Here is a 19,722-nt window from a genome sequence, read left to right as displayed (position 1 = left end):
GTGTTTTTTACACGCCACCAGCATGGTAGCCAGTCAAGCAGCACTGGCATCGACCACGTTGGGATGGTGTTTTTTACGTGCCACTGACACAGGAGCTAGTTGGGGAGGGGGGTACTGGCATTAACCTATATATATATATATAGATAGATAGATAGATAGATTAGATAGATTAGATAGATAGATAGATAGATAGATTTGCATTTATCTGAAATGAGTGAAGGTTATAGTCTCCTCTGATATTAGAGTAGTGTTAGAATAGAGCACGAGTGGGGAGGATAGCATTGTAGTTGTTCTGGAATACTGTGGTTTGTGTATAGAGTGGAAATGAAATGCTTATGTTGTAACTAGGTTTTACGTTTTTAGTATTTTTGATGTACAGAGAGTTGATAACAAGAGGAGCATCCACTTGTAAAAATGCTGCCTCAAATTTCATCTGACCAATGCAAGCAATGAAAGTGAATGATGAAACAATGATTATAATATCATCATCGTCGTCCGCTTAACGTTTGCTTTCCATGCTGGCATGGGTTAGACAGTTTGACTGAGGACTGGCAAGCCAGGAGGCTGCACCAGGCTCCAATCTGTTCTGGCAAGGTTTCTACAGCTGGGTGTCCTTCCTAATGCCAACCACTCCAAGAGTGTAGTGTGCTTTTTACAAGCCACCAGCATGAGGGCCAGGCAGGTGGCACTAGCATCGACCATGTTCGAATGGTGCTTTTTATGTCCCACTAGCACAGGAGCCAGTCAGGAGGCTCTGGCATCGACCACACTCATATATATATAATATATATATATATATATATATATATATATATATATATATATATATATATATATATATATATATAGTAGATATGATACTTAAAAATGCATATACATTGCAGAGATGCATGTAAACTAGAGTTGCATATATATAGTAGAAACGCATGCATACAGTAGAGATGCTTGTATACAGTATAGATGCATGCTTACTGTGGTTATGCATGCATATAGTAGAAATGTGTGTAATCAGCCAAGATGTATGTATGCAGTAAAGAGTTATGTATATGTGAAGACAAAGAGTGAATATTTAGTAAAACTATAATCATAAATGTTGGTTAGGTAAGTAGGTGAAACTTTCATTATTATGGTAATATAGACTGTAGCAAACAATGGTAAGGTCTCAGATATAATATAGTAAATTTAAAAAAACCGTTATTTAACTGAGATTATCCAAGCAATTAGTAGACAAATACTTCCTCCAGGAGTGTTTAGAATTTAAAGCAAGTAACCAAGGAGGTGACCCCCACAAAATCAGCTGATCAAAGTATTGGGACAATATAGGTGTTGCAATTTTGAGAGGATCTGGTTTTAAGAGGCCAACTGGCAAAAGCAATGGACATGTTTCAGTATTATTAAAACTCCAGAGTAAATCATAATCTACTCAGTTGGCAAGATAGAGTAATATATATATATATATATATATATAAGAGAGAGAGAGTGCAGTGACACTGATAAAGAATACTACAACATAGCTGGGGGGGGGGGGGATATTGTCCAAAAATTTCAATTAATTGATCCTATAGAAGTTATGCCCCTTGAATGTTGGTTTTAGATTTCAAACACACTTGAGAGAACAATTTTGCCTACTAAATGCTCATATGTAGGACTCAATCATATTTGTAATTAGTATGCAGAACACTCACTCAAGGTATTTTCCCCTCAGCCACATTATTAATGTACAACTTTTGATTTGTGTATATAGAAAATGGGAGAGAATGGTGTTAAGTAATAAGGTCAAGCTCAAGTAAGGTGCAGATATGGCATGCTGGGTCTGCTGTTGCTGATATTGCATAGTCTCAAGTCTGCTCTGATTGAGATGACCTATAGAATGCAAGGCATTTCAAACATGATAATCTTATCTTATTTTCAAACATAGCACAGGATTGCATTATCCAATGTATCCTTCCTATACTAAAAATAGCAGGATGCAATTCAAAGGAGATTTGGCTGACATTTCTAACTGCTTGACTGACCATTTAGATGCGCATTCTTCACGATGCTGTACAACACAAGTGGAGTGTTACATGGGTTGTGTGATGTATGAAGAGAAAAACAAATATACCATCATACAATAAATAAGAAACACCTCGTCCATTATTTGGTGCAGCTTCCTATAGGATCCATTATAAGGGTCTTGCCCCCATAATTTAGCGTATTACTGTTGTTTTAAAACCCACAGCTCTGAAAGGACAGACATGTGATTTAATATATTCCAACAATAACCATCCCATCACCCATTTTTTTTTTTTTAGACACAGTGAGTATCATTATCAAGAGTGCCCTTCCTTTTCTCTTTTTTAACAGTAGGATGTAATTTGATGAAGATTTGTCTGCTATTCCAAGCTTGTTGAACAATCATGTAGTGACTTTGTTGTTGGTTCAATTAGTGTGTAGCTGCATGTGATAAAAAGATTGTTTTCACAAGCTGTAAAAGCCACTACAGGGTATAAAGATTCTAAGAGAAATTAGTATAATAAATGCTGTGACAGCTAAAATAAGAGAAGCAGGGGAGGAATGTAACTGTGACAAGGAAGGATTTACAACAGACAGACATACAGAGGTGGTTGGTTGATAAAACACCAGAGGATAGCAAATTGTTCAGAGAAGAAGGAAGCCAGTGATGAAATGAAGCTGTAATGTTTTGCTTTTTATGTTAATCAAAGCTACAAGAATTATTCTATAGACTTTAGAGAACATTAGTCACTGTTAATGAAAATAACAGGTTGTTGAGTGGCACAACAAAGGTTATATTCCAATCTGTGCTAGTTTCTTCTTTTTATGCCCAGTTGATTGCCTTTCATTCTCCTTTAATATTGATAAAATAAGCAAGATAATGTAACAAAGTCTGTGTATTTCAATAGAAATATGGTAACAAAAGGGTTAAACATGAAGAGATGTTGGTTTGAAGTGGCAAGAAATAATATTTATTGATTTGATGTATTGCAAAATTATTACTGATCAACTTCAAATGATCTACAACAAATTTTCTTCAAATTGATCTACAACAAATTATTTCTTATATTTTCTAAAGTTTCATTTGTTCAAATATATGTTTTAATCCATTTTCTTCCTGTGCAAGACTCAAGAAGAGATAAATATGTAGTTACACTAACATGACATTTTTAATCCAGTTGATAAATTTCGTGATCTTTAATTGTTCATGACTTCTAGTTGCTAATGATTGATACACACTCACATGAAACTGTCCCTGGTCTATGATACACACTTCTTAAAATGATCTAAATTCAAACCATCCATAAAAATTTTATGTTAATTTAAGGTTGGTTAATAATGACAATTTTTTTTGCGACCTTGCATTATTTTCCATGAATATGATAAACAGTTATTCATCATCATCATCATCACCGTTTAATGTCCCTTTTCCATGCTGGCATGGGTTGAACAGCTTGACAGAGGACTGGCAAGCCAGGAGGCTACACCAGACTCCAATCTAATCTGATAAGGTTTCTACTGTTGGATGCCCTTCCTAATGCCAACCACTCCAAGAATGTAGTGGGTGCTTTTTATGTGCCACCGGCATGGGGGCCAGTCAGGCAGCACTGGCATCAACCACACTTGAATGGTGCTTTTTATGTGCCACCAGCATGGGAGGTCATTTGCTTTTGCTTCTAGATGACCATCAATGTGAAAGGAAAAAAAACACAGCTTTCAGACAAAGGCCACTCTATGTAATGATTTCAAAGCTCTGTAATGTGTTTAATGGAAGAAACAGTAGTTTGATACATTTAAGATTTGCAATTGTCAACAAGCAATACACCAGTTTCTCTTCTTCTGGGTCACCTCTCTGACAAATTCCCCAAATCATATAGTAAATATTTATCCACTCATTTAAGCATTCCTACTAGTTTTATAATTCACAGAAGTATGTGGGTCTTTTACTTTTTCCCAGTTAATAGTAATTCATTTTCTTTCATCTCTTCTTGACATGTTGGTATAATTCCCATAATTGAAACTAACTTTGCTTTCTTTAAATCTTCTTCTTTTCACCATATCATGTACAAGAATACCACCTCAAAGTCCAGGTTTGTCTGCACTGTGGATGTTATTAGACTGCATGTTTTTAGATTCTCAATTATCAGCTATATTTACATTAACATCTTTCTTCTCGCCATGAAGCTTCTTGAATCCAATGTTATGTCTGCCTTTCCATCAAGACAACAAGCCACTCACAGAGACAGACTTAATCCTGTTTAGATGCTCTGCTAAATCTTTGGCCTTCTCTGACAGGATTAGTCTAGATAACAATGTCTCTGGGTTTAACAGTGATGAATTATTAGGATAATTCCTCATCTAGATAAGCATCTTTTTCCAGATCTCTACATTTCTGTTTCGATTTGCTTTAAATTGATAGGCTGCAATAATTTCTTCTTTCATGGCTCGGGGAAAAAACCCCAATTATTTTACCACCTTTGCCTGAGACACTTGATCAAGTAGAGTAACTATTTCATACTTGTCAGCAATTAACAAGACTTTTCTTTTTCTCTTAACAGCCATTTTTCTTACTTTTATTTCCCCACTAAACTATTCTTAATAAATATGACATAAACATTGATCCATATGCCTTATAAGGACTAGAAAGCAACATATGGGTTTATTCTGAGCTCAGTAATGCCAAGTCCATTATTTTATAAGACAACAACTGTGTACACATAATTTACTTATGTTCCACTTAGTTTATTTTTTGTTTGCTTTATTTTTTATTCATATGTATCAGTATGACTACGACAATCATTAGATTTAGTTCCATGTAAGGTTTTTTAACTCCCTCTGATATTCTTCAATGACCCAAATTCATACACTCCAACAAAGACTTACACATAATTTCAGTTACTCAATGACAATAACTAAGGCTATGCAGGTTAAGAAAAATTTAAACTGGTCAATCAGAGGCTAATGTAGATGATAACGGAAACAATACAATGATGTCCATTCACCATTTGATTCAGAACTATCTTCAAAAATTTATTTAAGGAAAAATTCTATTATACAATTAAAAAACAAGTTCATAGTACACAAGAATCCAAACTTTGTTAGTCTTTCACTCATTGAAATGGTAAGACTAACCTGAATATATTTAACTCTCTTAACATTAGTTCCCAAACTTGTAATGAAGAATAACACTAGATTTCCCTATACTCAATCCTTCCATCTATCACCATCCATATTACTCCTCTTTTCATTCCAGTACAATACCTATGTGGTGAGAGTTTATATTAAATCTGTTGGTATCCAATACACTGTTCCTTTTTGCTCACCTGAACTGCTGGCCACCACTCCTACTCAGGTCATTTGCTATTTAATCCATTGCTCTCTCTTACTTTAACCATTTCAACAACTAAACATCACCCTCTCTCTCTCATTACACCCCACCATTAATACTTCTCTTTCATTAACCCTAGACCTGTCTCTTCCACATCTTCCTTCTCTACCACCCTGATGAATCTGTTTTTCTCGTCATACTCTCACTTCTTTCTTCTACTCACCCTAGCTCATCTCCTACAATTCTCCTCTTTTCTACTCACTATCTTGTTCACATAACCTTGAATGGACAAATACATCATAGAATAATAGTAAGGATTCTTTTGTCTTGTGGAGGACAAGACAACTTCACATTAAATGAATACTCATTGAAGTTGTTGGTGAATCAGCAGAGACAACATAGGATCCAGAGAACCAAAATGTTTTGTCCTCTTGAGGTTATGACAACCCCTCTAGTGCTGGAGCCACTACAAAATGTATCCAGTAAATACTATAAAGTAGTTGGTTTTTAAGAAAGGCATCTAACCTAAGAAACCATGCCAAAAATAGAATACATGAACAAGACATAGTCCTGATCCTTCTAAGAGGACAATAATTCCAAAAATGAACTAACTTTGATCATGACAACCCATTCAACACACGCCAGAGTGAAATGTGAACATAAAATGAAGATAATGTTTGTAAATACAAAATACTGAAAGCTATCACTTTAAGTCATGAAACTGGGAGCACCCAGAATCATTTCATACATATCAAAGAAATTAAATATTCGATTTCATACGACATTTACCTATTTTTTTAAATGAAGGACTGACAAATAATCAGTGAATTTTATGCAGATTTGAGGCTAAATAATTTGGGGTTTTAAAAATATATGCAATTAAGTGAATAATGGAATTGTCCAGAATAAAGTTAAACAGAATCAACTAGATGAGGTGAATGAAGTGAAGTTGAAATACTAGTGGTCAAAACAATAAAAATAGGTAACTAACATAAAATTTTCAGGGCATACTAAGAGGCAGTATTTAATGTTGGAACAAATTTGCAGACATCTCTCATGTAGCACAGGTTGATTCTGAAGGTTTTAAGTGAATTTAACATAAACACTGTTCTGGAGACAACTTTAGTCAAAAAGAAAAATTAAATATAGTTCTAAACAGCACAATTACCAGCCATGTATGCCTGAAGTCTTTCTTATATATTCTTAAATAATTCTAAAGTTAAGGAGGATAGAGTATTAACAGTTCCGTATTTAGTGTTCAAATGACATACAATAATATATTCAATGAAGTAAAGGAAAAATTGTAACATCAAGGCACTATGAAAAAACTATAGGATTCTGAGCAGAAGAAAGATACCAAACCATCTGACACTACCCGCACTAAAATATCCATATTTAAAGTAAAATTCTAATTAAAAATCTTATTATAACAAGAATGATAACATAAGGTTTCAATTGGTCAACACCAACATAGTAACTTATATAATATACATTTGTAATAAATATTGATTTCTTACATAGATATAAGTAAGAACAAACAGAAATTGAAAGGTAAAACTGACATCAGTGGGAACTGAACTCAGAAAATAAATCCTTGTAGTTAAATACTACAAAGCACTTTGTCTGACACTCTTATCAAATCTGCCAAGCTACATCCATAACATTAGTAATAAATTGATAATATAGCCACAAAGCCGTATCTGTGATATGATTTAAAGTAAGGTTACAAGATCACAAATTATAGTGAGAAAAATATTGATTGCAACAGACTCTAGTAACTGACTGCTACTCGTTTTATTAAATCTGGAAGTATAAAAAACAAATCCAGATGGGATTTTGAACTGAAAATGTAGAACTAAAATACTGCAGGGCATTTTCTCCACTGCTATGTTTGTCAATCCACAGCTCTTAAATGTAATTTAAGGATGGGAAAATAAGAAAAGTTTCTAAAGATAGCCAATTCAGAGGACATGACCACATGAATTGCTTCAGAAATCTATTTTTATGTATTTATCAGGATAAATGCATGTATAACTTCTCATAGATTTTATTTAAACAAGCACGGGAAACATTATATTACACGTATTAGATACTGAAAGGTTTATTCAAAATAAACAAGTTAATATGAAAAATTGTTTAACAAAAAAAAAAAGAAAATGTAACGCCATAATCTTAAACCATTATGTTAAAAATAAAATATAAAAAAAAACAAAAATACACCAATATATGTGAATATTGAAAATAAAGGATTAATACTGAAGAATAAGGAGAGAGAGATAATTAGTTAAGTGGGGTAAACAGTATGCTTGTCAAAGAAGGTAAGGAGGGATTATATATTGGAAAAGCATTTTCTAAATTACTATTCAAGGAAAATATATGCCATGAGAAGCAGTTGCTTGAACAGGTAACAGATAGTAATGCAAGTATACCTTGCAGTGTCCGGACATAGTCATCTGAGGGCAAAAATAAAAAAAAATCATAATAAATTACTTTCCAACAAAATACAATAAAAGTTTTTCTTTTAATTTGATGCTTGAAAATGCTTTTAATATAACAATGTTAAAATGATCTTATATACCATTGCTGTAGATGTTATAGACTTGTTTATCCAATGACGAAATCAGTCATTTAACTTATAGTAATTAAAATTACCATGCAACTGTATCAAACTAATTTTTTTTTTTTTTATTTATTTTAAATCAATTTTTAATTAATCAACCAATCATATTTCTATTTTAACATGATCAACAGAATATTTTATCATATCAATAACTTTAATCAGCATTCAGATCTGGTCTTTCACACATTAAATAAGTTAAACCAGAAATTTATAGAATATTCAGTGGAGTTACATAATTACCAGCTTTTAAATTCTGAAATTTGCAAAAAAAAGAAATGAAAATTATATGGATTAAAGAAAACATCTATTTGTGGATTATGGTGCAGATAGAGAAAAACAAAAGGTTTCAAAGAATTATGAAAAATTCATGAAGATTCAATGCTTAAAGTTTTTGAGATAATTATTTCTAAAGATTTAGAAGTGGATTGGTAGAATCAATACAGCATTTGAAGAAAATGTCTAGCAATATTTTACTCTTTACTCTTTTACTTGTTTCAGTCATTTGACTGCAGCCATGCTGGAGCACCGCCTTTAGTCCAGCAAATCAACCCCAGGACTTATTCTTTGTAAGCCCAGTACTTATTCTATCGGTCTCTTTTGCCGAACCGCTAAGTTACGGGGACGTAAACACACCAGCATCGGTTGTCAAGCGATACTGGGGGGACAAACACAGACACAAACATATACATGCACATACATATATACATATATACGACAGGCTTCTTTCAGTTTCCGTCTACCAAATCCACTCACAAGGCTTTGGTCGGCCCGAGACTATAGTAGAAGACACTTGCCTAAGGTGCCACGCAGTGGGACTGAACCAGGAACCATGTGGTTGGTAAGCAAGCTACTTACCACACAGCCACTCCTGTGCTTATTTATTTACAATTCTTAACACCTTAAGGTTTTAAATTACACTGACTTTGTTTTTCATACTTGCAGGGTCAATAAAATAAGTACCCAAAACATTTGATATAATCAACTATATTTCTCTCCTAAACTTTGTATCTTTCAGTCTATGATAGAGGAAACAATACTGTTACAACAACAAAGACTAAGTCTTTAGATTTAGTTATATTCATAATGTTACTTCATGTAAAGTCAGGTTCCATGAGTAGAATAAAAACAGGTGGTTTTCCATTGCATGATACAGAAAGAAGTCAAGCAATTTCTTAAAAATAGTATCGGAAAATATAAATAATTTAATTGTTTTCTATTGTTCTAAACATGACAGCTTTAAAGACAAGATGACATAACTGTGGCAGCTGTAAAGAGAATGCAGTTATACTTAAGGTAGTAAGCCAAGAAATTTTATTTAATCAAAACTGCACTCTTAGTGATGAACATAATCACTACCTGAATGATTAATTCTAGCAATAAAAAGAATTTCTAAAATTTTAATTAATTACATATGAAATGCAGCAGAGGAGTGACAACTCCAAACATGTTTCAATCTTATAGGGCCTCATCAGTGAGAACAGTCAAGCCATACCTGTACAATCCTAAAATGACGAAAGAGATATAAGGTTTTATGAATGAACACTGAGTAGCATAACTTCAAAGAATAACTGGAATAAATACTCGAAGATGCCTCCTGCATTCCATAATTAATTCCAATTAAAATTTCAGGGTTGTCTCCCTGTTTTGAAGGTATTTTTATTCATACATAATCAAGTATCCTAGCACTCACTTTGGTAGTAACAGTAACAGTAGTAGTAGTAGTAGTAGTAGTAGTAGTAGTAGTAGTAACAGCAGTAGTAGTAGTAGTGGTAGTAGTAGTAGTAGTAGTAGTAGTAGTAGTAGTAGTAGTAGTAGTAGTAACAGCAGTAGTAGTAGTAGTGGTGGTAGTAGTAGTAGTAGTAGTAGTAGTAGTAGTAGTAGTAGTAGTAGTAGTATTGTCGTAAATAGGCTATAAAATTGTAAGAGAAGTTTTGAATCCAAATTTTTCTGAAATCAATTTGGCCTTTCATTGGAACAAATATCAAAGCTCGAAGTTTGACCGGGTCTATTCTACATAAGGTGTCTTTAAAACTCTCACTTGCATTTTTATGGTTCAGACTTCAGTTAAGTACATGAATTTCCTTGAGTAAGAAGTGATCCATTTCATTAATAAAAGATTTGGTTATAGGACAATATTTAATAGAGAATACTGATTTCACTATTACTTCTTCGGCTGGATACAATTCTTATAAAGCTGAAGTAGCAGCTCATAACAATACTGTGTCCATTCTTCAACAACCAGTCTCTTGTTTGAAGACGCCTAGCAGTATTAGTTAATTTGACCTCAATATTTAACCGACATTAAATTTGCTCAAACTGGGAAGAACTGATGAATGGCAAGGTTTAACACAGGGTGAGTTGATGTCAGAATATAAAGGCTGGAACAAATTATGTTACCTGCCATTCTACCAAATCCATAGCCTTATTATTACTAGATAGCAGATACTATCTTTACTACTACTATATAAAGGAGACTAACTTCACTAATACTACATAGAGAACACTAGTTTTACTATTACATAGAGGATAGGAGTTTTATCATTAGCGGGTACTAGCTTTACTATTATATGGAGAATACTAGTTTGACTGTTACTACATTAGGATTATTACTTTTATTACTATTATATAGATATTAGTTTGCCGGTGGCACGTAAAAGCACCCACTACACTCTCAGAGTGGTTGGCGTTAGGAAGGGCATCCACCTGTAGAAACACTGCCAAATCAGATTGGAGCCTGGTGTAGCCATCCGGTTTCACCAGTCCTCAGTCAAATCGTCCAATCCATAATAGCATGGAAAGTAGATGTTAAACAATGATGATGATGATTACATTAAGGGTACTAACTACCAATGACATTGAGGGTACTAGTTTTACTATTGTTACACTATGGATGCCAGCTCCTATTATGACACTAAGAAATTCAAGTTTGACAATATTTAAGATATTATGTTTACTATTATATTATATCTCTATATAATAATAGTAAAATTAGTATTCTAGTTTATACTAGTTTTACTATCACTGTAGATATTAATTTCATCCTAGGATTTCTAAATATCTAAGGAACATTCCACAGGCTATTTTGTTTGAAATGAGTAAAGCTTAACAGAACACTGTATAACACTAAATCTCTAAATACACTTCTCTTAGTTTTAATTTGTTTAATTGTTGTTTAATACAAGTCAAGCCTGATTGAGCAAACCTATGATCAAAGCCATTCCATCTATGACCATCCCATCTTCTTACATGTTTGGGCAAGTGTTTTCTACTTATAGCCCCAGGCCAATCAATGCCTTCTGAGGGAATGTGGTAGGCAGAAATTGTAAGAAAGTCTGTCTCACACGCATGTGTGTGTATGTGTGTGTGCCCTTGTGTTTGTCTCCACCACTGCTTGACAACTGGTGGTGCCTTTTCCCTATAACTTAGCAGCTCAGCAAAAGAGACTGATAAAACAAGTACTAGACTGCAAATATTTTTCAGTCTGCTATTTATTCTACTTGTTACAGGGTCGATTTGTTCAACTAAACTCTTCAGGGTGGTGCCCCAGCATGGCTACAGTCCAATGACTGAAACGGATAAAAAAAAAAAAAAAGGAAATCTAATGTGTCCTTTTTTTTTTTTTTTTTGCATATAGGCATGTCCTTTACATCCTCTCTCAAATGAGAGATCCAAGTCTTGCAGGCTCATGGGTCTGGTGCCATGTAAAAGCACTCATTCTAGTGCCACATAAAAGTGTCCATTCCAGTGCCATATAAAAGTACCCATGCCAGTGCTATATAAAAGTGCCCATGCTGGTGCTACATAAAAGCTCCCAGTCCACTTTGTAAAGTGGTCGGTGTTAGGACAGGCATCCAGCCATAGAAACCATGCCAAAACATAAAAATGGAGCTCTCCAGCTGGCCAACTGCAACTGCAAACATCCTGTACATCTATATATCAGAGACCAAAATGTTCAATGTATTTTCCTTTATTTAAGATGTTAAGGTACAGTTTGAAGGAGATTTAGCTGTTACCACAACTTGATCACGAGCAGAAATATTATATTCAAACTACTGTTAAAGGCAGACTTGCAACAAACACCACACCCAATTAAGTAGTTAGCAATAAAGAACAAATTACTGTGTTTCATGTTTGTCTCAAATACCAGAGCTGACAGGCAGTAAATACATGACCCAATACTATGAAACTTGTTGAAGAAAAAGGCCCATGAAGATATTGAATGAAGTAGTGAAGATTGATCTCAAGATGCTGAACCTTACAGAGAAGATGACAATCAACCAAGATGATTGGTGATTCGCTGTGCTTGAAAAGACCTGTCCATCACAGTAAAAAATGGTTTCCTAAAACATTCTGTTTATGCTTGTGACCCATTCTGCCCCATCAAGCATTCCATGCCACATCTCATTCCTCTAACACCTAGTGCACCATTATTTCTCTACCTTGGGCGCCACTCAGTACATGTTATTTCCTCTCCTTTCTTTTCATTATAAGTTACCTCTTACTCACCCTAGAACCTTCCATTCCTTATTCTCATTATCCTTTCTTCCCACATCTCTAATCATGTTACTCTCCCCACCACACTATTATGAAACTACCCCCTCTCCCCACAAATTCCTTATACCCCATCACTACTATTTTTATCTTCTTCCTAGCTACTCCTGCAAGTGCTTATACAATGTGAGGTAGCCATGCATCTTCTCTATAGTAGGACACCTGTCTATTTGTCCTTCTCTCATACATTAGCCTCTCAAAATCTGGCATAAAACCACCTCCCCATTTCAAACTATGCCACCCAGCCACTTAGCTTTTTTTTACCTTTTTTTCCCTGTTCTTTTCCTGTCTTGCAAGTTACTTGGAACCTCATTAAAGTCAGTGGCATGAAACAAAACATTCAATATATACTGTAAATTGGTTGATGTTAGAAAGGGCTAGCAGGAATAAAAAACCATGCCAAAGATGACAGCCCTGCAGCTTGCCAAATATTATTAAACCATCCAACCCATGCCAGTATGGTACTCTAGAATCAAACTGTTTTGATCTATATATATATATATATATATATATATATATATATCAATTTAAATAAAAGCCATAAACGCGATCCATCGTAAAAACTTGTTTAATAATGACCTGTGCACATTTCAATGCAATATCTCGACTCACTCTTGTCTGAGATAAGAAAATGGGATCTTGCATCTCTTCAGGGTCAAGTTTCATTAATTCATAGCAGACAGCAAACAACAGACAACATTAATAGTTGACCTTAAAATACATGTGTATAAACAGGTTGTAATGACATGAAACATATTGAAAACTGCATGCAATATCGGTTAAGAAAACGGGAAAACCGTTATATAGTAAAGTAAGTAAGTAAGTAGTGTTGTTAACTTTACAACCTGTTTATACATATATATATATATATACTGGAAGTGTAAATGAATAGGAGAATAATAATAGAAAGCTTTATGAAAAGGTAGTGGAAGGGATTTTCAGGATTTTCTGATGAAAGTTTCTAGTATATTTTAGGATGATTAATTTAAGAGAAACAATCTATTGACACAAATTCACACAATTACAACCACTCCACTTCATTAAGAGTAAGTTTTATTAGAAAGTACAATGCTATTTTTATTAAAAGCACTATAATTTTAAATTTCTATAAACTAAAATTTCACATAGACTTTATAATGGACCTGAATTTAAATGATTATTATTAGATTAATTCCTAGGGCAGTGAGCTGACTGACAGACACACTGGACAAAATGCTTAATGGTATTTCATTTGACCTTACGTTCTGAGTTCAAATTCCACCGAGATCGACTTTACCTTTCGTCCTTTCAGGGTCAATGAAAAAAGTATCAGTTGAACACTGGGGTCAGTGTAACCAACTTACCCCCTCCTCCGAAATTGCTGGCCTTGTGCCAAAATTTCAAAGCATTATTAGATTATTTCCTATTGAAATGGAAAACCAATCAACAAAAAATAGTTTGTTTCTGGATATATGCAACTACAAGAATACATTTTACTTACATTTCAATAAATCCTTTATACTAAGGAATAACAATAATGCACTCCAGCTGTGACCAACCAGTTTTATTATCCAGATGTTGCACACTTAACACTACATGGGGTTTGATTTGCAGGCAGATATATTTGTATATGTATCTATATATATATATACTCTTTTTACTCTTTTACTTGTTTCAGTCATTTGACTGTGGCCATGCTGGAGCACCGCCTTTTAGCCGAACTAATCGACCCCAGGACTTATTCTTTGTAAGCCTAGTACTTATTCTATCGGTCTCTTTAGCCAAACCGCTAAGTTACGGGGACGTAAACACACCAGCATCGGTTGTCAACCGATGTTGGGGGGACGTAAACACAGACACACAAACATATACACACACATACATACATATATATACATATATACGACGGGCTTCTTTCAGTTTTCGTCTACCAAATCCACTCACAAGGCTTTGGTCGGCCCGAGGCTATAGTAGAAGACACTTGCCTAAGGTGCCACACAGTGGGACTGAACCTGGAACCATGTGGTTGGTAAGCAAGCTACTTACCACACAGCCACTCCTACGCCTATATATATATATATACTATTTGTCTAAAAGTATTGTTATGACCATATATGTGTGTATATATAAAACAAAATATATTCTACATATTGGCACAAATGGTGCATAATGCTGGAATGATTTAATACATTTTAACTTTCATATCTTTTTTTGTGAATATACTTAAAAGTAAAACTGAAAACTAAAATGACAAAATGTACTTAGTTTCTGTGAGAGAGTGCAGATAGACATCCATGTGGGTTATGCATGAAAGACAGATTCAAGATTGTGTTAGTTGATAGTAGAGATCTTAATAAATGTACCCACCATAAGAATAGAACTTTACAAAATTACTGAGTTGGGAACTACTTGAGCTACAAAGAGTTGCACTAGTACACTACTGGCCTTACATTGACATGAGGATTGTAAGCATCCTTTTCTCATGGTTTTCACACACTTGATATAATTTAGTAAAACCCTCTACCCATACACTCATCTGTATATCCATGCTGAAACCCTTTTTCTATCCTTTTCATCTATGTATATATCCCAATGCTTATGCCAGCTACATTTTTATGGAGTACTGTATTGTGACACAAATTACACATATTAATTTACTCTTCTACAGAATGCCATGTGCATTCGTTACAACTGCAGATCACATAGATCTTTTAACTTACTGAGCTGGATAGAATTATATAATACACTTGGGTAATCGACCTGTTTTGTGAAAACCAACAAACATATGTGATCACGTGAAGGATGGAGTGCATAAGAGTAATAGTAACCTACTATGTCTGGTTGCATACAATATAATAGTGTGGACAGAGTTTGTACATGAGTATCTGTATTGCTATGTGAGCGTAGATACATAGCAAAATGTGTGTGCATAAGTGTGTATGTGTGGATGGTTAGATTCAACATAGTATGTGTGTGTAATAGGTAATGGTACACGGGATGGTTAATGTGAGCAAGTGAAATGGTGAGGGGTGGGTGATACACTACTTGTCGCTCACTACAGACTATGAAAATTCTTACAAAAATACTTTATTTTTCTGCCAGAGAACTTTATATATAAAACTGATATTATAAACCTGTCAATGAACTGACAACCACTAAACCCTTTATCTGTGATTTATGACTGTGGTTGTTTGTACAGTAGTTGATATTGCTAATATATTGTTATTGTTTTTGTCACTATGGTTCATGTTGTTGTTGTCCTCACCATTGAGTTCATGGGTTTAGGGACTATCTCTTTTCCTCCCCTCCACTCTATTGTATGTGAACAGTTGCAAATGTGCTTGGGTGTCTATTTGTATTTGCTTATATTAGGTTGTCAAGAAAGTTCTTGTGGAATTTTTAATTTTGGTTTTAAACGATGTATTTTCAAATTAATTTTCGTTAAATTACTTTGACTTTATATATCATTTTAAAGCCCGTTTTTCACTCTATCTAATCGTGTTACTCTTTTTCTTTTTGAATAATTAGGCCATTTTTCCCAGAACGTTCATTACAACATGGACAAAAAGCAAATTCGTACTATTTTCTTATTCCAGTTCAAGCTAGGCCAAAAAGCTGCTGAAACAGCTCACGATATCAACGATGCGTTTGGCCCAGGAGCCACTAATGAACGTACAGCACAATGGTGGTTCAATAAATTTTATAGTGGTGACGAGAGTCTTGAAGATGCTAAGTATAGTGGTTGGCCATCGGATGTTGACAACGATCAACTAAGAGCCTTAGTGGAAGCCAATTCACACACAACTGTTTGAAAGCTTGCTTCTGAATTAGACGTAACATATATGACAACTTCCAACCACTTGAAAAAGATTGTAAAAACAAAAATACCTGAGAAATGGGTGCTGCACGAATTGAACGACAACAAAAAAAAACGCTGTTTTGAAGTGTCGTCTTCCCTTCTTTTACTCAACAAGAATGACCTGTTTCTCGACCGGATTGTGACTTGTGATGAAAAGTGGATTCTTTACAACAACTGGCAATGTTCAGCTCAGTGGTTGGACACTGACGAAGCTCCATGGCACTTCCCGAAGCCAAAGTTGCACCAAAAGAAGGTCATGATGACTGTTTGGTGGCCTGCAGCCGGTCTCATCTATCACAGCTTTTTGGATCCAGGTAAAACCATTACAGCGGAGAAGTACAGTCAGCAAATGGATGAAATGCATAAGAAACTCTGACAACAGTCAGCATTGGTCAATAGAAAAGGACCAATTCTTCTCCACAACAACGCTCAGCTGCACGTTGCACAACTGACCCTGCAGAAGTTGAATGAATTGGGCTACAAAGCTCTGCCTCATCCACCATACTCACCAGACCTCTCGCCTACCAACTATTACTTTATCAAGCATCTCGACAACTTCCTGTGTGAAGAATGCTTCAAAAACCAAGACGATGCCAAACACATCTTTAACGATTTCATCACCACTAGAACATAGGATTTTTACGCTACTGGCATAAATAAACTTGTTTTGCTTTGACAAAAGTTCGTTGATTCTGGTGGTGTTCATTCAAATTAATAAAGTTTTGTTTGTGCCGAGATATGTGCATCTGAATTTAAAGGTTAAAACCGCAAGAACTTTCTTGACAACCTAATATATGTATGAAAGCATGGGACTTCCACTACACCCCTTCTCGTATCGACTTTTCTATCTATTTACTGTATTCTACCACCTGTTCCTCTGTATTTCACCATTTTATTTATGCTGTAGGTAATTGTGAGTGATGGTGTAGTATTGAGGGAGGTGGCTTTATGCTAGGTGTGGAGAGGTTAAATTATGATAGTGGAACTAGAAGAGATGTCTTGCTGTAAAGTAGATACATGCCTACCCCTGCTGAAAAGAGAGGAAAGAAATGGTGATGATGAGGTGTCAGGGTATACCCTCAAGGTATAAGAAGCTGAGTATAAAGAGATACAGAGAGAGAATTGGAAAGGCTGGTGGAGATAGGTAAGTTTGCAAGAGTGTGAAAGGAGAGTGACAGATGAATCAGAGATGGTGGTAGAGGTGAAGTAACAAAAGAGGTTCAAAGCAAAAAGACAACTGACAGCACAGAAATGAAAGAGGATGGAGATCATATGATTATAGCATCTATATGGGTAGTGCAATGGAAGATGAGTTGTGGGGTAAGGCTTAACAGGGACAGATTGAGTGTGGGAGAATAATCATAAATGATGTGCTTTTAAGACCTCACTTTTGCCAAGATGGAAAAGTCTTCTCAAACACAGCATATCATCAATCATCTCCATCCGTTGTCATCTTTTCTTTGAAGCTCAACAACCTGAGGTTGGTCTTCACTACTTCATTCCATGTCTTCCTGGGTTTGCCCCTTCCACAGGTTCCAACCACATTTAACAATCTCTTTTGATACCAGAAATAGTAAGTTACTGACTTTTTAGCATCATCATCATCGTTTAATGTCCACTTTCCATGCTAGCATGGGTTGGACGATTTGACTGAGGACTGGTGAAACCGGATGGCAACACCAGGCTCCAATCTAATTTGGCAGAGTTTCTACAGCCGGATGCCCTTCCTAACGCCAACCACTCAGAGAGTGTAGTGGGTGCTTTTACGTGTCACCCGCACGAAAACGGCCACGCTCGAAATGGTGTCTTTTATGTGCCACCCGCACAAGCCAGTCCAGGGGCACTGGCAACGATCTCACTCGAAAATCCTACGGGAGCCAGTCAGGCGGTACTGGCAACGGCCACGCTCAAAATGGTGCATCTCATGTGCCACCCGCACAAGAGCCAGTCCAGGGGCACTGGCAACGATCTTACTTGGCTTGCCGGGTCTTCTCACGCACAGCACATTTCCAAAGGTCTCGGTCAGTAGTCATCGCCTCGGTGAGGCCCAATGTACGAAGGTCTTGCCTCACCACCTCAGCCCAGGTCTTCCTGGGCCTACCTCTTCCACGGGTTCCCTCAACTGTTAGGGTGTGGCACTTTTTCACGCAGCTATCCTCATCCATTCTCACCACATGTCCATACCAGCGCAATCGTCTCTCTTGCACACAACTGATGCTTCTAATGTTCAGCTTTTCTCTCAAGATACTTACACTCTGACGGGTATTCACATTGACATTACACATCCAACGGAGCATACTGGCTTCATTCCTTGCGAGCTTACGTATGTCCTCAGCAGTTACAGCCCATGTTTCACTGCCATGTAGCATGGTTGTTCGTACGCATGCGTCATACAGTCTGCCTTTTACTCTGAGTGAGAGTCCCTTTGTCGCCAGCAGGGGTAAGAGCTCTCTAAACTTTGCCCAGGCTATTCTTATTCTAGCAGCTACACTTTCAGCGCACCCACCCCCACTACTAATTTGGATTATATAAAAACTTTCAGATTGCAAAAATAAACCATAAGAACATGTAATACAGAGATTTCCTTTTTGAGAGATTCACACACAAATTTCATGTAAACTTGGTCTTATCTTCCTCCCTCTGTCTCTAATCTCTCTCAAAGTTATACTCTACAACAGCCATAACTGGAATACCTTTGATTTACTCAATTAGGGTTGACTTACACAAGAGATGGGGGAAGATATTTTAAATAAATAAATAACACAGACATTATCCAATCTTTCCAAAGTTTTCATTAAAACTAACCTTTCCAGAACTTTGCTCCTTTAGAATTGTTCTCTAAGTTCAGATTAACCCTGACTGATCAAAAGCACTCCAATTATGGCTACCCCGTTGTTTTATTAGTATGATTCAGAATCATACTATTCAATCCATTCTTTCCATTTTAAGATAATAAAAAATTGTGTTCAGTGAAATTTGGCTGCTATTTATAATCAGTAGTACTAGTTGAGCTACTGTTGTAGCTGAAGTTATGTCATTGCCTTATGTTTTGGTTTAAGATCATTATTATCACCATCAGTTTAGATCTGTCTACCATTAAGGAATGAACTGGATGATCAACACAATCCAAGTCAGTTCTTTATTTAGAATTACTGCCTTGTTAGTTTGGAGAACCATGTAGGTTTCATTTTTGGCTTGGCTTCTATAATTGGATGCCCTTTCCATCACCAACCACCTTATAGAGTGTACTGGGCGCATTTTATCATGCCACCAGCACTAGGGAGATTGTCATGTCTGCAACAAGACTAAATTACCCTCTAGACCCTACATCGTCTACCTATTTGCCAACTACTTTACAGGTGGTGAGGGTGGCTCATTTTATCATGTTAT

General features: G+C 35.7%; 1 protein-coding gene across 4 annotated transcripts in view; it reads right to left on the bottom strand.

Moving 5' to 3' along the window:
* Positions 1 to 19,722, bottom strand: part of LOC106882230 (nuclear envelope phosphatase-regulatory subunit 1) — a 49,980-nt gene that overhangs the window by 26,403 nt on the left and 3,855 nt on the right. For 2 of the 4 annotated variants that reach the window (XM_014932850.3, XM_014932834.3), the window contains exon 2: positions 7,753 to 7,776. The exons of the other annotated variants lie outside the window; for them this stretch is intronic. In XM_014932850.3, the coding sequence (XP_014788336.1) occupies positions 7,753 to 7,776 (24 nt within the window). The remainder of the gene's footprint in view (positions 1 to 7,752; positions 7,777 to 19,722) is intronic. 4 annotated transcript variants of the gene reach the window in all.

The sequence above is a fragment of the Octopus bimaculoides genome, chromosome 1 (genome assembly GCF_046866305.1).
Source record: "Octopus bimaculoides isolate indiv1 chromosome 1, ASM4686630v1, whole genome shotgun sequence".
Lineage (NCBI taxonomy): Eukaryota > Metazoa > Mollusca > Cephalopoda > Octopoda > Octopodidae > Octopus > Octopus bimaculoides.
This window is presented reverse-complemented; position numbering and strand designations above follow the sequence as displayed.